Below are 21,247 nucleotides of genomic sequence, written 5' to 3' on the forward strand. Positions count from 1 at the left end.
CTCCAAATTCCAAATGTTATTCTGAAATGTTGTAAAGAGGATAAAATAAAAGCGTGTGTGAAGGATGACCCACTGCACTCAGTAGTAAAGCAACCACTTCATTCCACTAACCAAGCACATCACCACTCACACTCTTAAACTATTTCTCCAAAGTGGTTGGTGTGATTTAGGATTTTATTTAAGGAAATAAAATTTGTTGGCGACCATCTCACAATTTGTACATGAGTAAAATAGTTTTAACAAAAATTAAACTTTTATATTTTTTTAAAAACAAGAAAGTAAATAATGATGAGGAATAATATCAAATGTGTCAAAATATCAGTGTTCTTTATTTAAATTCTTATTCTATGCAAAATATAAGTTTTGCTACTATATTATATTGTTTTTTACGTAAGTATGTCCATCAGCATGATATAATCAATAGTATAGCCATTCTTCATGATAATATAATTATATATAGTGAATTTAAAGTGAAACCAGTTTCTTTTGCAAATGAAAGCAGAGCCAATTAGCAAAAATTTGACCATACCAATTTCTTCATTTGTTTTTGTAAAAATGGAAAAAAAATTTCACCTCTCTGTCAGACCCAGCCCAAATAGCCCAACTTATGGTAAAGCAGTTAACTCGATGTAGTAAAGTGAAAAAAAAAAATTTATCATGTAGTAGCGCTATTTTATCATGGGACACAAAATTTTTAATAATTTAATTTTATTAGAAAGAGGAATATGAAAATTGAAAATTACAATTAGTATTCGGAAATTTGGCATAACTTTATGTAGTAATTCCCCATAATATATACAATTGTTTGGATATTGTCTAGTGTCCAGTTTATTATAAATAATCTTTTATTTCACGAGTTGAATTGAAAATGAGTGAACCCAACTCGGTTCACTTTATGGTGATCAAGAAATTTTGCAATATGGTTCAACCCACCACGGGTTGGTGAGTTAAGTGGGTTGGCTCACCAACCCACATAAAAAAATTATTTATGTATTTATTTTTAAGTATTCAAATATTTAAATAATTTTTTAAACAATCCATGAGATGACAATCACAATAAAATCAAGAATCAATGTTTTCATCATGCTCACCACCAATATATGATGAATTATTTTCAAGAAAATGTCCATATAGTCCAAGAAAATATGACTAATATTACACATTTTCTATCATGTTATTCAATAAAATATTTAAACTATTCAAATATTATTGAGCAACCTGTTTAACCCGTAAGTTAAGTAAGTTGGGTTGAGTTCAACATACTTTTAAAAAAGTTAAATTTTTCTCGATCCAACTCAGCTCAAACCTGTGGTGAGCCGGATTGACTCACGAGTTAAAACCTATTTTGACATCTCTAGTTTGTACAGGTTAAAAGTTGTTTTTATTATCATAAATAATTACAAAAAATGTCATATTATTATTTAAATGGTTATACAAAGTTAATAAAAACTAACATATATCATCATTTCTCCAATCCAAACACATCCTAAATGTTTGGAGTATATTAAGAGAAAAGGAAAAATGCAATCTAACTACTTAGACTACCTTTAATTTAACCAATAGTTTTACTAATTCCAACTTATAAAATCTAAATGCATAAATGAAGAAGAAAATTTATTATTTTAGTTAAAATTTTCAATTTTAATCAAAACATACATTTAAATCAAGAATTATCTGAAATAAGATGGGTGTGGAGTCCAGGAAAAAAAAACAGAACAAAGAATTCTACTTGATCCATGTCACTGTTTGAGCTTCACATCAAGCCATGGAAAAATAAGAATGTAACAGAAGCATACAGACTCCATTACTCCCAACAAAGTTTAACTGCAAAATATGGTCTTCAGACATCATTCAAGGAAGCAATTCATACTTGCATGAGCCATGACCTGCCATTGGGCAAACACAAGATATATCACTATTGAGGTTTAATTAATGTTTCAGTGATTGTTAATGTTCAAGGATAAAACAATGAAACAAGTGCAAAACTAAGCAATTTGACATTATATCTAAAGAGAAGTTGTGTTATGAGAGATTATTTAGAGATGTTACTTGGGTCAAGATCAGTGGTGATTGCAGCAGAATTGAAATAGCAAGAACCTCCTTTGTGCTTGAACCTCTGATAGTAACTGTTGAAGACATAGGAGGCATGGTTCTTCAAGGTATTTGGAAGGTAACAGGGTTGGTTCACTTTTATCTTGCTGCAATCTGCTCCACCATTTTCACAAGCCCAATCAATGGCCCTTTGTAACTCCTCATCTGGGGTCTGTTCATCTGCTATGCACCATTCCTCAAACTGTCCTGAGAATTTTTCCAATAACTCAGAATTTTAAAGAGTGAATTTTAAGTCTAACTCAACACTACAAAATCGACTTGTACGATGAGATTTGCATTTAGTTATACATCGTAGTAACACAAAATTGAATGAACTTAGGTGAAGTAAGGTAATGCTGATTTTACCATATGCTTGAAAAGATAGAGTCAAAAACAGCATAGCTATTGAAATTTTGAGCATTGGAGAATTCATTGTTTCTCAGCAGCTTCTCTTATCTATGTGCTTGAACAATGTTTCATTTCATGTAATGGCTGAAAAATATTCCTATTTGCTACTCTCTTTATAAAGTTTCATAGAGTTTATCTTTCTTGAATAACCGACACACCCAGGAATGGTCCTACTTCCATTCCTTGATTGTCAAGGTAACTCGAAACTTTTCTTTTCTTTAGAAAGTCTCAATCACTTTGATTTTGTCCTATGGAATTTTCCTTTTCTTTTATCCAGGTGTTAGACATGGACATTCCAAATATGGTATTTGAATCACTTAAAATACCCATAACTTGCTGAATAAAAGATTAGAAAATTGCAGATGCAACAGAAAGTAAATTGAGATAACCTTCAAAAAAATTATTCTGTGGCTTAGGATCAAAAAAATTATCTTATGCAATTGTAGTTTTGGTTAAGATAGCAAGAACAAAGAGTTCAGTAGGTCTATTCCATGCATATATTTTTTTTTCAATGAGGAATCTAGATGACCAATTTTCCAAGCAAGCTTATCAGATTCAGAACATAAAGCAGAAGTCATGATACCTAAAGGGATAGCAAATAAAGAAGTTATTTCTTTTCATTTGGTTATGCCTTCAAAGAGTGACCAAAAACAGGAGTTCTTACAAAATCACACCAAAAATTATTGACAAATGTTTGCTCCAATTATTGGATCAATGCCATGGAAATCAATGGGATAATACGAAATAATACTAATTAAATGTGAAGAAAGAATTGAGAATTTAAAACATGTCACGTTTTTCTAAATATTTTTTTAAATAATTACCTTTTAAAAGCCCAAAACTTTAACTTCTTCCTTTTTTTCAATAGAAAAAAATTTTGGAAAATGTCATTGATACCAGAATTTATAGTTTTTTTTTTCCAGTGCAAATATAAGTTTTTCTTTTTTAATTGTGAGACGGGTAGTTGAATTATGATGTTAATGTTACTTATTTAAATTAAATTAGGTTATAAATAAAATAATCAAATTTAAAATAAATTAATCTTTTGTCATGGGTATTAAGGTTGTTTTAACGAAATATTTTTAGAACTCTCATTTTTTAACTTCAAAAGAATTTATTTTATAAAATTAAAGTATCATTTAACAAGAATTCATAATAGACCCAATTTTTAGTAATTAATACAGTTTGGTTATATTACCATTTTCTCCACCTAAATCTTTATTGTTCCATGTGAGAAAGGATTTTCTCAATTTATTCATACCTTTTTGGAACCTTTCATGCTTATCACGGCAAACCCATTTATGTTTCTCAGTGAATTCGTGAACTTCGTCAAAATTAAAAATTTTGATTAATTTTTTCGTCGTTTCTTTTCTCAACCATCTTTTTCTAAAGAAAAAAAATGTTTTTTTCATTACTTATTCTTTTTGCGGTTTGAATTTCTTCCAAATTTTCTGGACCAGATTCTGCATTTTTTGCAGCAAATTCTGGCACAGTCAATCCTAGCTCGATAGTACAAATAACCAGAAAAGACAATTTGGATTGGTTCAAATCTGTTGTTATAATCTCTGGTTGGTTTCATGAAAACCGTTTACTTATTCAGAGTGATGTGTTTCTGTCTGTATTTATTATACTTATTTAACCTGTTATATTTTTGTTCAAGTTCATAATAATCAGCGACTGATTTCCCCGTTTGGGCCATGCCTTGTCCATGATCATGTAGCCCTAGGGCAAAAAATTCCCAGTTTCCCACTTTCCAATATAACATCTTTTGCTATTATACTGATTCCCTGTTAAAAAGAATGCTACTGTTTACTAAGCAGATTCATAGCATGTTAATGGCTGATGCTACATTAAAATACACAAATAATCATAGACCAAATCAAAGAAACTATAACCAACCAAAGACTCAAAAAAATTCCAAAGACAGTTCACGTTATTTCAAACCTAATTGTTGAACCTACTAGCTACAATATTACTTATTAGACAAGTATATCTATATATATATGTTAATGTTACAGGTGAAGAGAGGTATCAACACCAGAGTCAGAGCCCGAATCCCAATCATAGAGGTTCTTACATGAAGGCTGAAGGGACTGTGTATGTGTAGAATCCATGGAGACTGGGTTCTCAATAGTGCTTTTGTTGTACTCTACCATGCACTGTGAAGATGGCCATAGAGAAAGTGACCCTGACGGGTTCATCAGTTCAGGGTGGAAAAACTGTCTCGTGGTGGGGTTGGAATTGAAGTGTTTAGGCTCTACAGTGAACATTTTCAGCAACTCTCTCTTCTTCCTCATTTCTTTCACTTTCTGCAACTGTCTGAATCTCTCTTGTAGCAGAACAATGGAGGAGCGAACTGCACTGGGTTCATGGATCTTCCTTCTCATTATGAGTTGCTACGTTAGTATCTTGTGGTTGTGGCTTCAGAAAGCAGATAGAAAGTGACAAGGAATGAATTGCTTTTGGTGTGCTATTTATAGAGGGAAGGCATGGTTAGGATTTTCTAGCACAATAAATTCTTAATGATTATAAAAGAAATGAGAATCGGCAACTGAGCTGAAAAATCCAAAAAGAAGATGTTGATTGACCAATATAACCGATTTCGTAACAAGTGAATGTGGCTATGTGGGGTATTGCATAAGCATATCTTTTTTCTTTTTTTTCTTACAAAGAGACAAGAGCATTGGTAAATCAGAAAATGACTCGCTGAATAGTCCAAGAGAAAGGTGAAAGTAGCATGTGGAAGAGAGTGTTTGGAAGAATAATAGGTCGATTGTGTTTTGAGGCTAGTGGAGTCTTTTTGGTATATCATATACTTTATTTCTTTCATTCTAATGCTCTAGTAACCTTTTTCTTTTGTTGGGAGAAGGAGAAGTTGAAGGATTGGGCAAAAGGGACAAAAGCTAAAAGCTAGAAGGGAGGAATGATCTTTGATATTTGATCTTTTCTGTTCATCAGATCATGCTTTGATCAAACAATTGTGTATGAAAAGGACAAACATACCAACATTCTTCTCTCTCCATCTCTATGCAACTTCTTTGTCTTCTAGTGTTTGGATGCGAATGGCATGCACAAATGAAAGCTGCAGATACCACTAATGGTAGGATTTGTGATTCTTTTATGCAGCATAACCCTCTGTCGTTTCATCTTAGTTCTTGAAGTTTGAAACATGTGTTGGCTAATTGAGATTATATTAGACTCAAATATATCCTATAATGATAACCATGAGTAGTTTTGGAGAAAGGAATCACGCCAAATTAGCAACAAACAAGGATAAAAGATAGTATGAGTCAATGTAGGTTCTGTCTATAATGATAACCATGAGTAGTGGTAAGTTTCTTGCTATAACTAGTGCAACGCAGTGGCCCCTGGTGAATAAAGTAAAAGGTACTTGAATTTGAGTTTGAATAGTGGGAATGTAACAGCTTCAGTTGAGATTAAATGACTTCAAGTTTGTCAGAAAGAAAAATGTGACGTTTTTGACTAAAGCATGCTACAGTTGCAGTCAAGCAACCAGCTTTTTAGAGTTTCCACATGTCATGGTGTCAATCATTTGATTTGAGCACATTGTTGGTGAGAGTATGATTGGAATGTGTCTATTCATAAGCTCTGTTCACTGTTCTGAATTCAAAGATTATTTGTATAGTCAGGTATGTGCATATGTGACTACTCTGAAATCATAACTTTAACAAGTGTTGTTATTCTCTGCTACTCTCTTTTCTTATTTAACATCAATTTTTGCCTATCAAACTTGCTTTTTGTGAACATTATAACTTTAACCCTCATCTAATTTCACACAAGTTAACGCGTAAAGTTAAAATTTGTATTCAATTATATATCATAAAATTATCTGGTTGAAATAAAATTTTTAACACATTCTCCTCATGTAAAATATATCATCTTAAAATCTTAAATATAAAATTAAATATTAACAGGTAATTTAATAATAGATAATACGATAGGTCCAACATGCATCAAATCTTCTTATAATATGTGATAGGTCCACCAAATAATCTTTCTAATGTTGATTTCGTTTGAGGGAAAGTGGCAAAGCAAAGATTGATTGTGAAGGTTTTTTTGTGTTAGTTTGATAGGTTTTAAGAGAAAGGCGCATGGGTGATTTGCGGGATGCAGGACAATTGTAATCTCGGCACTTTTTGGCTGATTTGAGTGGATTCAGTTGCTGCATGACAATTTTACCCTCTCTTCTCTTTCACGTGTATTGCATGGCTTGAGAGATTCAATCCCATTTGTTGAGGGATTTGATCTTGGATTAGATCTCGGATAAGGGATTTGATCCCCATATGCATGGAATGGATCTCTTGGATAGCTTGGTTCTGAAAACTGTTTTATTTTTTTCAATTTTAGTGGTTAGAAACAATTATAAAAATAAATTTACTCATACAAATATCAATTTAAATTACTTATTAAATTAAGGGCAAAATGGTAATCTCACAAATAATTATATTAAAACATATTTTTAATTAATCACATCAATCAATTCTCTTACAAACTTTTACAAAAATTACTTTTAAATTTACTCATAATCACTTCTAAATTTCTTAAAAAAAAACAACATATAATTGACTCTTAAATTCATCCACTCATTCTCTGTCAAATACTCTCCCTCAAGTGAACGGAGTGTAAAACAACTTCTAACTTATAGTTTTGATATCATGTTAAGGGGTGAACTTTTAAACTAACTCAATATCACAAAATCAACTTATAAAATAAGACTTGTACCCACTTATATTTTATAAAATCATTATATTTATGTATGAGATCTCCAATAAATACTCGGAGTGCAGTCTAATGAGACACATTTTGCACTTATTAGACTAAAACAAATAAACTCAATTTAGATTGTGTTAAAAAAAAATCCAACTCACTTAGAACCTAATCCACTAGATTAAAAGGGATGTGGGATGGGTTAGACCGGTGACCGTCCACTGTAACAAAAAGAAGTTATTACGTTACTCCTCCCTAACCTTGTGGACTTGTAATTCATTGAGGAAATAACTAAGAAATTAAATCAAATTAAATCAATTTGTTTTAGATTTATCAGTTTAAGAATTTAATCATGTTGATGTATAAAGATAACGAGGATATTATGAAAATGTTTCATATTTAGAATTGTGATTAGGATATTTGTTTAAATAGTTATGGAATACCTATTTTTGAATATATATATATATATATATATATATATATATATATATATATATATATATCGTTTTATTTTTTACTTTTAAGCATGTGGAATTATTTAATGTATATAATTTAAATATTTGTTAAATACTTATGGATGTTCTAATCTTATTAAAATATTTTTTGTTTTTAGATATTTGTTATTAAAATTGCCATACTATAGATTTTTTTTTTTGAATAACGGACGTTCTCATTGTTTATTTAAACAAAGAAACATGTTTTTGGTAAATGTTTTTTTTTTTATATTTTAGGTGGATTAATATATTAAACTTATCTTATAAAGTTGTAGACTAGACTTAACTTTTAAAACTTATACAAAGGTTAATCATATTGGATTATGGCAAAGTATATTTCCCACAAATAATGTAGGAATGTAACATCTTATAAAATGTTAGTAGATGAATAAAGTTTGCTAAATTTGGGTTTATATTTCTCATAGTTTTACTTTATGGTTTTACTAATTCACTGCGGAATTAAAACGAACACTCTCTCCCAATTCAACTAGATTCCGCAAACTAATGTGGGGAATTCTTTCTGCACTCCCATACTTTTTAAAATTTCATGTATAATCTTGTTGAAACTAATAGAAAAGGAGGGTGTAAAAAGAATTGTGTTTTAATTATAATTTATGTTTGTGTAAACCTTGAATATTTCATATTATACAGTTTGAATTCAAAGATATTAATTTTAGAAATTTAGATTTGCCTTTCAAATTATATAATATATAATGCAAATTTACAACTTACATTTTAAATTACATAATCCGTTATGTAAATTTGAAAAATAATAAAAAATTAAAATTATATTTTAAATTGTACAGAGCAATTTTCATTTTGGAGATGGTGCAGGTGGAAAGGGATGAACGGAAGGGAATAAATGATCAAATGGTAATTTCAGGAAGCCTGTGGTGGTTAATTAAGAAAACATGGGGTGCATAAAGTAATCGCCATTCATGTTTAAGAAATTGTTGGTAACGACTCGGCCCAAATTTCAAATAAATTATGATGTTTATATTTATTGTCCCAAAAATGTATTTTTAAACTTAATCTAATTTTAATTTTTAAATCAAATTATTAAATACATAGAAATTATAATTGTACCAAATCCATCTTTTATTAGAAAAAGAAAAACGGTTGGTAATTAATTTCTCTATTTGCACATAATGACTGAATTTGAATTTTTTGTCAACTTTTTTATTGTTTCTCTAGTGTTTTTTTTAATACATTAATTATCACTAATTTTAATATTATAAAATATATTAAAAAGATCTTTAAAGTATTAACACAGTGTATTTTTTATGTTTAACAGATAATAATATCAATAAAAAATTTGAACTCCATAATTACTGATATTTTTTTCATTACGTACAACTTTTTACCTTGGTGGAACTGTCTTCACTCTATCTAACAATGGCATTGGAAAACCATTTTCTTTTGCTGCAGATGAGCTTTTTGTTATTTTTGTTAAACTAACATCGGTTATGCTGAGTGGTTTGCTTATAAACCAATTCTCTTTATTTTTATTGGAAATTTTAAATTTAAGTTTATAACTAAATATAAATTAAAAATTGAAAATACTGTAAAAGGAATCGGTGAATGATCAAAAAGCAGAAGAGAACCACATTCATTTGCTTTAATATTTATGTGAGTATTTTTTATTATACTTTTTCTACATTCATGTCAACTTGCAAAGGACTTAAGTTGAGGGATAAATAAAAATAACAACAACGATTCGGAAAATGTTCCTCCTTCATTCTGAGCCGTTACCGTAACTTCTGCTTTTCCTTTTTGTCTCTCAGAAGATAAAGAGTCGGTGAGTGAGGTGTATTGTTGCTCCTGTGCTAAACTAACTCCATTTTAAGTGCGTCCGATTCAGCTACACACACAACACTGTTTCTAGGAACACATTTCCCAATTTTACTATATCTTTTTCAACAGGAATTTAATTTATAAAAGCATTATTTTCTGTGTATTATTTACGACATGCTGTATTAAAAGAGAAACAAGATTTTCATTAATAGAAAAACTCTTCTGCAACTCTCTTTAATCATTCTCCATGAATAAATATAAGTAAAATCATAAAAAAAAAATAGAACTGTCAAAATAGGTTAGAACTCTAAATCAACCCAGTCTATTATGCGTTCGAGTCGGATTGTACTAAAATTTTTTTACAAATTTTAATACGAGTTAATTTTTGATCTGGTCTACCTAAAATTCGGCTCATTTGGGTTAACCTGTAGTAAGTCGGGTTGGTGAACAAACTTGCAAATAAAAGGTGACACAAGTATTTTTTTATTATTATGTTAAGTTATGGATTTGGGTCGGGTTAAGTTGTTTTTTTAGCCAATACATTGGTATTTTTGTGATGTTGGGTTGTAGTTGGAGTTTAACCTCCTTTTGAATTGCATTTGGATTTTATTGAAGTTTATTTAGATTTTAGTCAGAATTATAATTTAATTTTGTTGAAATTAAAGAAAAAAAATATTTTTTTAATTAAGTGAGTCAATGGTTAACTGGTTTAACCTATCAACTCGTGCTAAGTCAGATCAGGTTCGAATTTTTATAACTCATTAATAAATGAGTCAGATTAAATTGATTTACTAAATGATCTGTCTATGATCGATCAAACTGGGACTATTATTTTGACAACTCTGAAAAAATGTTATAAAGAATAAATATTGAAAGAGTGATGGTGTAAAGAATAAAGATCGCATCATGAAAGTGTTTAACGAAGGTAAAAAGAAAAAAGTGTGGTTTAAAAAGATAAAAAAAGAATAAGTAGAACTTTTGATGAGGATAGAATGTGTGTGATTGAACGAAGGAAAGATGAAAGGCGGTGGTGTCGGAGATTGGATGTTATGCCATTCATCTATTCTCCTCAATACATTACTTCCTTAATTTTTAATAATATTTATTGATTTCTAATAAAACTAAGAATGGGCGAAAATGGTATTTTATATTTTATATTTTATATAAAAGAAAAGAAAATGGTTCCTTGGTTTTGGTCTGCCCCACGTGACGTCCTAGTGGAGGGTGACGTTGTTTCACCTTTTCTTTTCTTGACGCGTCTTATTATTTTATTATTTTTTTCAACTTGGGTTGCTGAATAGATAAGATAAGAGATTACGTCACGTCCAATAAAATCTCATTCTTCTTCACTCTACCCCTAATCCCCCAATTTAGGGTTTACACTTTTCTTTACAATTCCAATTTCGTTCATCTTATTTAGAATTTAGGTTTACAATTCTATAAACCAATCTCGTTACACTGTGTTCTTCGTTGTTCCACTTTCAAGTGTCGGTGTTAGTCTAATGGGATTGAACCAAAAAAATTACTTCATACATTTAAGTTAGCAAAATGTTATAATTCAAAACTCAGCCAAAATAATTGTACATTTCAAGAATAAGAAAATTAGTTTTATTTAATTTTGTTAGCTACCAATGCGATTTAGTTTAATTTATTTAGACTAAACTAATTATTTACTCTGTATATTATTAAAAGTTGGAGATGGGTATGGTGATTAAATAAAAGGAAAAAGAGGTTGACAGAAACTAGATGTTTCTTGGAAGCATGAAAGAAGGAAGGCACCAAGATTCCTTTTCTTCGCATGTCGTTTTCACGAACGTCTTCTATTGTTACGTTACAATATTCTCGTTAACTTTACTACATGCACTCACATAATTTTTCACCTCCGCTCTCATGAAAAAAATAAAATAAAAATGTATTATTTACAAAAAAGAAATATAAATATACATGTATAATATACTAATAAGTTTTTTAAAAAATGAAAAAAAAAATTATGAATCTTTTTTCTTATACGAATTTTAATTTTTTTATCTTAACCTTATTTGTAACTTATATTCACTTTAATTTTTATTAATTTTTTTCTTTAATGATAAGTCTCGTCTACATTAGTACATTTCATCTCAATCATAAAAATTCTCAATCACGAGTATATTAATGATGACTTTCTTATACTTTGATTTTATTACAACAACAAAACATATTTATCTGAAATTTGTGTCAGAAAAACTTTTACTACAAGAAATCATCATATCTAGTTAGGATTTTTTACTCATATTATATTTGTCTTAACTGATTATCAAGACAGACGAATCATCAACTCTAATATCACTAAGGTCCTGTTCTTTGGAGTGAATCTACTGTTCAAAAGGATTGAAGAAGAAGGCCTAGAGGATGATCACATTTTTCTTTTTGGAGTGATGCAAAGGAATGACAGAGATGAAATAGAGGGATTGCTAAAAAATTTCATCCCACTACTGTTGAAGAAATTACAAGGTATTGGATATGCAATTACTACTTTATCCTCGTTATATTTATTGTTAATAAATTTTCCAATAAAAATTTGTTTTTAATTATTTGTTAATAGTAAAAAAATGATTTAAATTTATTCTAATCTTTCAATTTTGATATGTTTTTTTTTACGTGTCGTCTGAAAATATTATTTAGTTTAAATTTTTTAGATAACTTAATTTATAAATATTTACCAATTTTTATTTTTCTAACAAATAAATATATGTAATTTTAGTTTTATTTATTAATAAAAATAAATAAATAATTTATTATTAATAAACATCTAAAGATCTAATAGTTAAAAAAATATAAACAATATATAATTCTATAAAATTTGAAGAAAAGAAAACAAATTTATTAAAAATTGTTACCTATATTATTAACAAACATAATCAAATTAAAAAATATGTTCATATCAAATAAACAAAATTTATTTGAAAGACTTAGAAACAAAATATATATATATATATATATATATATATATATATATATAACACGTAAATAAATTATTTTTTATGTAAACATTAAATTGATAAAGTCAAATTTAATTTTATATCAAATAAATTTTATTATTCATTTGTTTATAAATATTTTTTATTATTTCACACAATCAATAAAAATTAAATAAATTATTCTAAATGATTTATATATCATTTTATATCACTTTTAACATTTGGGATATTTTGGTAATCTCATTTTTTTATCTATTGTTTTTTTAATATGTCATATTACTCGATTCAATCACAAACTTTCACGAATTTTATTGTCTAATTTACTTTAAAATCACCTTCTAATCCCTTAAAAAATAACAACATCAACTTCACTCTCTAATCCTTCCCATATCTTTCTCTTCCTCTCCTTCTAATCATTCCTTTCAAACGAACACAACCTAAGTGATCTTTCGAAGAAAAGTTCACAAGAAAGACATAATATTAATGAAACATAAGTCCAACCAACATAAAAAATTGACACCATCTTCAACTCAATTTTATAATTTATATTATCTATTAAAATCAATAAGTTATAGAGTAAATCGAGATGAAAAATATATATGTACCGCATTTTTGTTTTCTGTCCAACACTTGATTAACGCCTTTTTTTTATATATTTGTATCAATCTTTTTAAAACTATTTTATGTTTTTGAATAAAATTGAGTGTCTATATATTTTATTTTGTTTATACTTTTTTATCAATTTTATTAATGTAGTGTAGAAAATTGAGTGTCTATATATTATCATTCAGATCAAGAGTTCGTTTTTTTTTTTCTTTTCATTTACAATACAAGGTTTTGTTTTATTTCTTTACTTTTATCTTTCAATTTTTTAGTATATATATATATATATATATATATATTAAAATCTATAGATAATATATTTATTTTATCTGGGTTTAGAATTATCTAATTACATTTTGACATTACGTTTAAAGATATTTCAATCAATCAATACTATAATGAAAATATTACATCTACTTAAATATATGTTATTTTAACTTTTGCTTTGTATTTGTCTCAAAGCATTTTAAGATATAATAGATTAAATAAAGTAGCCCTTTAGACGTCTTAATGTAGAGTGGTTTAATATACTATTTATCATACATAAAAGTAGATATTTTATTATTAGTGGTTTAATATACTATATGTATAAGTTTTGAGAAGTTGAGATTTACGTTTTCACAATTGACATGAATGAAAGCATATACGGGAGAAGATCATGTGTATCAATGATAAATGGTCATAAAAGGTGGTTTGGGATTATATTTTTGGTGACAAACATAATTGGATGACACTCAAATTGTGAGTCTGAAAAGCAAAATTGTATTTTTATTAGACACTCAAAATTTGTGATTTCATGTGTAAGAATTCATGAGTGTAAAATAAATAAATTAACTGATCGTTATTTCCATGCTTATACTAAGTCTTAATATTTTTTTCATCATTGATAAAATTTTATTAATATAGCATATCAAATTTTATAATTTTGCATAAACATTATTCATTTTTTTTGAGTAAAATGAATTTTAAAAGAAAGTTGCAATTGATTTCTTAAAAAATTTACAATATTTCACTCGTTTTTATGCATCTTAACAACTTCAATTTGAACTCTTTCTTTTCATCCCTTTATTGTATTTTCACTGTGATCTATCGAAAGAAAGCCAAAAACATTTGTTTTAAGGGTGTGTTTTTATGTGAGTGATGATTTGAGGAAAGGGAAATCATTAATTTGGATTGATTAGAAGGTGATATTTATATTGTTCCTTTTTTATGAATTTGGGAGTGATAGTGGAATGGATTTGAGAGTAATTTTTGTGCAAATTTGTGAAGAATTTGATTGATGTGACTAAAAAAATTAAATTTAATAGATGAAAAAATTAAATTATCAAACTACTATTGGTGTTAAATATAGTATGAAGTGATAATTAGATAAGTTGTAATTAATTTTAAAATTTTTTGTACATAAGTTTAAATATTATAGATAAATATTAATTGAAAAAAAATATTTTAATGTATTTGAACCAAAAAATAAAATATTTTAATTTTTTCATTACAGAAAAAAAATTAATAATTTTTAATTACAAGTAACTTGGATCCGAATAATGAAACATTTGTAACCAGATATATGTGGAAAGCTAGAATCGGATATAACTGTATTGTATCCTATTATTCTTCATATTTCATGTATGGAAAGTATGCAAATGAAAAATCAAACACACCAAGAAACACAAGTAGAGTGAAATTAGAATGAATGAAACAAAGATAGAGTGGTAATTTGATACATTTATCTCGTAGATCTCTTCAAAACAGCGAGATGAAAAATATGTTTTAATCTCGCAATACATCACCTTCGGTCGCTTGTTTTCACCACAAACGAACAACCTTTTCTATACAGAATTTTCACTCTCAATTATTCTGCTACAAAAAATCTATGCATCAGAATACCTAAGACAAGTTAATAAGATAAAATCATTCTTCCGTATTTGTTTTAACCGTTTTGTTGTACAAATAAAAAATAGTTAGTAATTGAGAATTCCCTTCCGTCTGAATGATGTATTGGTTGAGATCATCCTTGACGTGGTGATGAACGAGTTGATAATATTTTATGATTAGTGAGAGAGCACATGGGAAGAGAGAGAGAGAGAGAGAGAGTGTGTGTGATTGTGGTGAAGAAGATTGTTTATGTTATTATTTCAAAATAATTTAGCTGACTTTCCTAGTTCCTTCCTTAACCTTGTTCAACCCAACCGAGTGATATTACATAGGGATTCTTCAAACATGTGTTTTTCACTACTTCCTCGTAAATACCACTGTTTCATACCCACCATTTCTTTTAACTCCACTCAATATTTCTATATTATAAAAATCTTAACTAAGCCACACCACAACTAGTTCATTCTTTTTTCTCTGCTTTCTCTCTCCTCTCTCTCTCTCTCTCTCTGATTCAACCGTCACACAGGTATGCTTTCCAAGGACACTTCCTAGGTTTCAGCTACATCTGTTCATGCCTTCTGGACATTGCTTCATGCTTGTCTCATCTCATGGATCATTTTTTCTTTCAATATTTTCTAACATAGGATTCCCCGTTTGTCAACCATTCAATTTCCTGGGCTTTCAGGAACTGCTTCCACCTTTGTTTTATCTGCTAAAAAAAATTCATTCTTTTTATTAAGGTTAAGTCTATTTTCTGTTATAAGAATTGAGTTGAACTTCAAGCCTTTCACTTTCTGAACATGTCGACGATTTCCGAGTTTGGCAGTCGAAGCTAATGAATTTCTTGGCATGTATGATTGAATCTTGTTTTTTTTTTTTGTTCTTTCTTTCGTTGTTGTTTGAAAAAAATGTTTTCTACAATTTGTGGGTGTGTTTCGTCAATTCTAAAATACGCGTCACTGCTAGCGTATCTGATCAAAAGTTCTTTTCCTCGGAAACACGTCACCAGTAATATAGATTTTTCTTTTCTTTTTTTTTTCTGTGCTTTTTGGTTAGCTTATTAACATAAGGAATTTCTCTTCGGTTTTCTATTATTTAATGATGTCTCAGTTGGGAAACTTAATTGGTTACTAGTGTATGATAACTTAAAGCGTGTTTGAAATAATGAATAAATGTTGGGTGGTTTGTTTAGGATCCTTAACTGATATAATTCAGATTCTGAAAATTAATCCAACCCATAACTTTGAAGAAATCCTACTTCCACAAGAGTGAGTTTGCATTCTCTGGAAGCTTGAATATACTTTTCTTCAGCACCACCTCACGGTTTAGATCTTGATCTGTTAAACTGTTTTAAGATATTCTTGTTTGGTTTATCCACCGTTAAGTGTTCCTGATAATTTTATCTTCCCTTTGCAGACTGTGTTACCTCAAAACAACTCCGAACAGTTTCTGGCAAACAATCGAGTAATCTGCGAAATTTAACTGCTAAGCTCTGTGTCTCTGAATGACCATCGAGTGACCCAGTGTGGTTGGGAGGAACCTTTGCAATCAAAGAGATTGAGTACTTGTTATTCTCGGCGTGGTTTCAAGTTCTTTCTAGATGCAAACGTCTCAGAAGCACCCAGGTTCGGGTGGTGTACACTTCTATCACCACCAGCCGGTGAAAGGCATTTACCAAGTGTTGCAGAGCGATAGCAGCAGCCAGGGAACAAGCGTTTCTTTTGAAAGCTGCAAGGAGCAATACTTCACTCTGGAATCATGCCCCGCACCCACCACAGGTTTCATGGAGTGTGATGATTCTCCTTCCTATGCCAGTGTATCATCTAAAAGTAGTCCATTTTCACCACAAGGTTCTCATTCATGCGGTTCAGATCACCACCAATCCTCTGACAACACCTACGGATCGCCGATAAGCGGTTTGTCCAGCGTTGACGATGGGCATGAACTGAAGCACAAACTTAGAGAACTGGAGATTTCATTGTTGGGGCCCGACGAATCCGACATCGAAGACAGTTTTGGCTGCTGCGTCAGGGGTAGCAGTAGCAGACTCGACGGAGCATCTAAACAAAACTGGGAGCAGATTGCTGAAAATATTCCACGATTCGACCTGAAAGGAGTTCTCAGGGTATGTGCACAGGCGGTGTCTGACGATGATGTTGGAACAGCAAGAGGGTGGATGGATAACGTATTGGGGAAAATGGTATCAGTCTCTGGAGATCCGATTCAGAGATTGGGTGCTTACTTGCTGGAGGGGCTTAGAGCGAGGTTGGAATCATCAGGGAATCTCATCTACAAATCCTTGAAGTGCGAACAACCAACAAGCAAAGAATTGATGAGTTACATGCACATTTTGTACCAGATTTGCCCATACTGGAGGTTTGCATACATATCTGCAAATGCTGTCATTACAGAAGCCATGGCTAACGAGTCCAGGATTCATATAATAGATTTCCAAGTAGCGCAGGGCACACAGTGGTATTTACTCATCCAGGCTCTTGCACAAAGACCTGGGGGACCCCCTTCCCTTCGCGTGACCGGTGTTGATGATTCGCAGTCGTTTCATGCTCGAGGTGGAGGGCTTGAGATTGTAGGAGAAAGGTTGTCAGAATTTGCGAGGTCTTGTGGAGTTCCGTTTGAATTTCACAGTGCTGCTATGTCTGGGTGTGAGGTTGTGCGAGGGAGTGTTGAAATTCGACCCGGGGAAGCCCTGGCTGTAAATTTTCCTTTCGTTTTGCACCACATGGCAGATGAGAGTGTGAGCACCGAGAATCACAGAGACAGATTGTTGAGGTTGGTGAAGAGCTTGTCTCCCAAGGTTGTCACCCTTGTCGAGCAAGAATCCAACACCAACACATCTCCTTTCTTTTACAGGTTTGTTGAGACGCTGGATTACTACACTGCCATGTTTGAATCCATAGATGTGGCTTGCCCCAGAGACGATCAGAAGCGCATCAGCGCAGAGCAGCATTGTTTGGCGCGAGACATCGTCAACATGATAGCTTGTGAAGGGTCTGAGAGAGTGGAAAGGCATGAACTTTTGGGAAAGTGGAGGTCAAGACTTTCCATGGCAGGATTTAAACAGTGCCAATTGAGCTCTTCTGTCATGGTTGCTACCCAGAATCTCCTAAACGAATTCAGTCAAAATTATAGGCTTGAACATAAAGATGATGCCCTTTATCTTGGTTGGATGAACAGACACATGGCTACCTCTTCTGCTTGGAGATGAAACTGAGTGATTAGCACCTTTCCCTCCTTTTTGACCTTTAACTGAGTGTAATTTATCATATAGTTTCTCCTCAGGAAAATGTGATTTACCTCTGTTCTATGTACTGCATTCTGCAGAATCAGAATCAGAATCTCAAAGCACGTTGTAAATGCCAATACTGAAATGAAAGAACCAAAAAAATGTCTGCTATGACTTTAGTGTAGTTTTCCTTGCCTCTTCCGCGGGTTTTAGTGTTATTTAACTAATGTCAAATGAACTATCTTGTAATAAGTTGCAGCTCAAGGTTTTGCTCCATAATTTTTGAGACATAATTGTTACATAATCCTTCGCATGCATAAATTTACTTCTTAAGTTTATTTGCTTTGTAGAAATGACATTTTCCTGAATCTCTCAACAATGTTGTTTAAATTTTGTATACATTCGAATGTTGATTCAAGTGGTGACTGAGTTTGATCTCGAGAGATAGTTAATTAATGTATAATTTGACCCACAGAAAAAAGTTCATTAGTTAGTTTTTGTTTTTATGATAATGGATTATTGCTACATTCAATGCAGTTCTTTTTAAAGGAGTGGTACAGCTGATTTATTAGTTTTTAATATAATTCATCGTAGGTTGACCTTGTATTAATCAAGTGCACTGAATATTCTATGCTTGTAATTTAAAACAAATAACGTTTCTATTATCTTTTTTTGTATACAAAATATTTAATAATGTAATTAAAGAGATAGAAACAAAATCAGCTGTGTGGTCAACTCTTAAAATTCAGAATTTTAAATCACTTAACTCATGGAGTTAAATAATAAAAGTGATTAATTTTTAAAGATTAAGTTATTTATGTTTACTAAACACAAATATAGTTCTATTTGAAACTGGGTTTTGAGCAAATGTTCTAATAATTTTAAAATTTTTTATGCTCGAATAATATATAGCTTCTTATAAATTTTTACAAAAGGAAAAATATATAGAATGTAAAACAAACGAAAAAAAAAATAAGTAAAAAACGAAAAAACTTTTAAGAGTTAGCAATATTCAAATTTATACTTGTTTCCAAATCTAGCAAAGCATAAGCTTCCTTCATTTGCCAATTTCCTTTCTACTTTAAACTTTCTTTTTTTCTATGATTTCCTTCCTTAAACAATCTCTTTCAATTGTTGTTTTTTTCTCCAATCAATTTGATACGTTTTTAGAATACTAGCACTTAATCTCCCACTTTGAAATTGGTTAAAAAAAACTTCAATTAACATGAACTGAAAATAAACCAAATTTTTAAGATTATAAAACATAAACCTCAACCTGAACAACAATTTCTCACTATTACTCAAACTCATACCTTTTTAACCAAACTTGAGTGGAGAAAAGAAAATAAAGAGGAATGATAAAATAAATTTAAAATAGGATACTTTTTAATTTAAAGATGAAATTCGAAATTTTCTCATCCAGTTACTTTTATATAACAATAAATTACTCTCCTAAAAACTTTTTACTAAAACGTTATACCCTTTTCTTACTTAATTTGAAACCACATTATTTCTTCGATATTATCTGCTTTTAAATTAAAAAAAAAACATCACAATTTTATATTTAAAATCACCCTAACACAATTGGTTTAGTCGACAGTGGTATTTATTTTTTAAAATTTATATTAAAAATAGTGTCGATCTAACTTATGTTGACTTTATAATTTAAAAAGTTATATACTAGTGATAGTGTCGGTCTAATTAATGTTTCTGATGATTTTATATAAAAAAAAAACAATATTGATTTGAATTATTCAAAAGAGCTTGCAAGGAATAAGATTAAAGAAAAGCAAAGAAAGAAAAGAAAAAGGTGTTAATGGTGATGGTGACTTGAAAATAATTCACCCGTGATTGAGCTTCTACGAAGGGTATACATGGAATACTCAGCTATCTCACTTATATCATTAGATAAAACTAATCTACTATATCAACATTCACAATATTTTGTAGTTTCATTTTGGCCATGCTATGTTATTACTTTTTATTAGTTTGTTAGCTTGTTCTATTTAGAATGAGCATGACCATTTTTTAATTAATATTTTTATTTATTTATTTTCTTTATTAATCCATGCAAGTTTTATACTTTTAATTCAAAAATTAATCTAGACTATTAACTGCATTTCTTATTTTTTAAAATTTCACGATATTTGTTATTTTAAATTCAAATATTAATTTCTTAGCATATATCTATCTCAACCTAGCTAAACTTGTTATTATTTAAACTTCATAAAATACTAGCTTCAGTTCACTCTATTTTTTTCTTTTATTTTAATTTGAAAATTAACTTCATAGTGTGAGTCCAATTTATTCTAATTCAACTTTTAATCTTTTTAAATTTATTAAATATTAGACTGAACTTATCATATTATTATTAGCGTAAACAACGCACTTTTATATATATATATATATATATATATATATATATATATATATATATATATATATATATATATATATATATATATATATATATATTAAAAATACATAATATTATATTAATGAGTAATAATATTATAATGTTATTAAATTAATATATAAAATAAAATTATATTTATTAAAAATAAAATATATGAAGAATAAATAACAAAATTTGTATAAATAATAATTAATTTTTAAAAATTAAACAAATAATTATATTATAAAAGATAAAATTAGAATTATGGAATGTGGAGAGAAAATATAATTTTCTTTATATATAGTTATATATTATTATTATTATTATTATTATATATTATTTAAATCTTTTAACATGTTAGAATTTAAATCCTGTTTTAATTATTTTTTGTAAGATATAGATATATTCCATGTTAGAAAATTAACAAAAATATAATATTAAAATTATTTTCCAAAATCTGTGACCTAAATTTCAATAGTTTCTTTTAAATTTGATCACTTCGATTTCTTTTCTTTAATTTTGATTTGTTTCACCGATAATATTTACTTGTCATGTTCCGAACTTTACATATTAGTTTATTACATGGACTATATATCAAAATATTCTAACATTTATCAGAAACATTAATGTAAAAATATTGTTTCGCCCCCACATTCATTAA

General features: G+C 29.4%; 2 protein-coding genes and 1 pseudogene across 5 annotated transcripts; 1 reads left to right on the top strand and 2 right to left on the bottom strand.

Moving 5' to 3' along the window:
- Positions 1-1,593: 1,593 nt before the first annotated feature.
- Positions 1,594-2,589, bottom strand: LOC114179786 (PLASMODESMATA CALLOSE-BINDING PROTEIN 5-like). The gene is made up of 3 exons (XM_028066243.1): positions 2,458-2,589; positions 2,050-2,298; positions 1,594-1,886 (listed from the first exon to the last, which is right to left on the bottom strand). Exons 1-3 carry the CDS (start codon positions 2,522-2,524, stop codon positions 1,852-1,854), a joined length of 351 nt encoding a protein of 116 aa, XP_027922044.1. The 5' UTR covers positions 2,525-2,589; the 3' UTR covers positions 1,594-1,851.
- A 1,922-nt stretch (positions 2,590-4,511) lies between these two features.
- LOC114175579 (uncharacterized) lies at positions 4,512-4,886 on the bottom strand. The gene has a single exon (XM_028060333.1). It carries the CDS (start codon positions 4,884-4,886, stop codon positions 4,512-4,514), a length of 375 nt encoding a protein of 124 aa, XP_027916134.1.
- Positions 4,887-15,295: 10,409 nt separating this feature from the next.
- On the top strand, positions 15,296-18,375 carry LOC114176855 (scarecrow-like protein 13 pseudogene; annotated as a pseudogene). 3 transcript variants are annotated; one of them, XR_014993827.1, is made up of 2 exons: positions 15,296-15,473; positions 16,364-18,375. The product of XR_014993827.1 is annotated as a scarecrow-like protein 13 pseudogene, transcript variant X1 (transcript). The 3 variants fall into 3 exon arrangements; XR_014993828.1 differs by having other exon boundaries at positions 15,455-15,687; XR_014993829.1 differs by lacking the exon at positions 15,296-15,473 and adding an exon at positions 15,704-16,215.
- The last annotated feature ends 2,872 nt before the right edge of the window (positions 18,376-21,247 follow it).

This window comes from Vigna unguiculata, chromosome 3 (assembly GCF_037176805.1).
Source record: "Vigna unguiculata cultivar grain cowpea cultivar isolate G323 ecotype 2 chromosome 3, ASM3717680v1, whole genome shotgun sequence".
Lineage (NCBI taxonomy): Eukaryota > Viridiplantae > Streptophyta > Magnoliopsida > Fabales > Fabaceae > Vigna > Vigna unguiculata.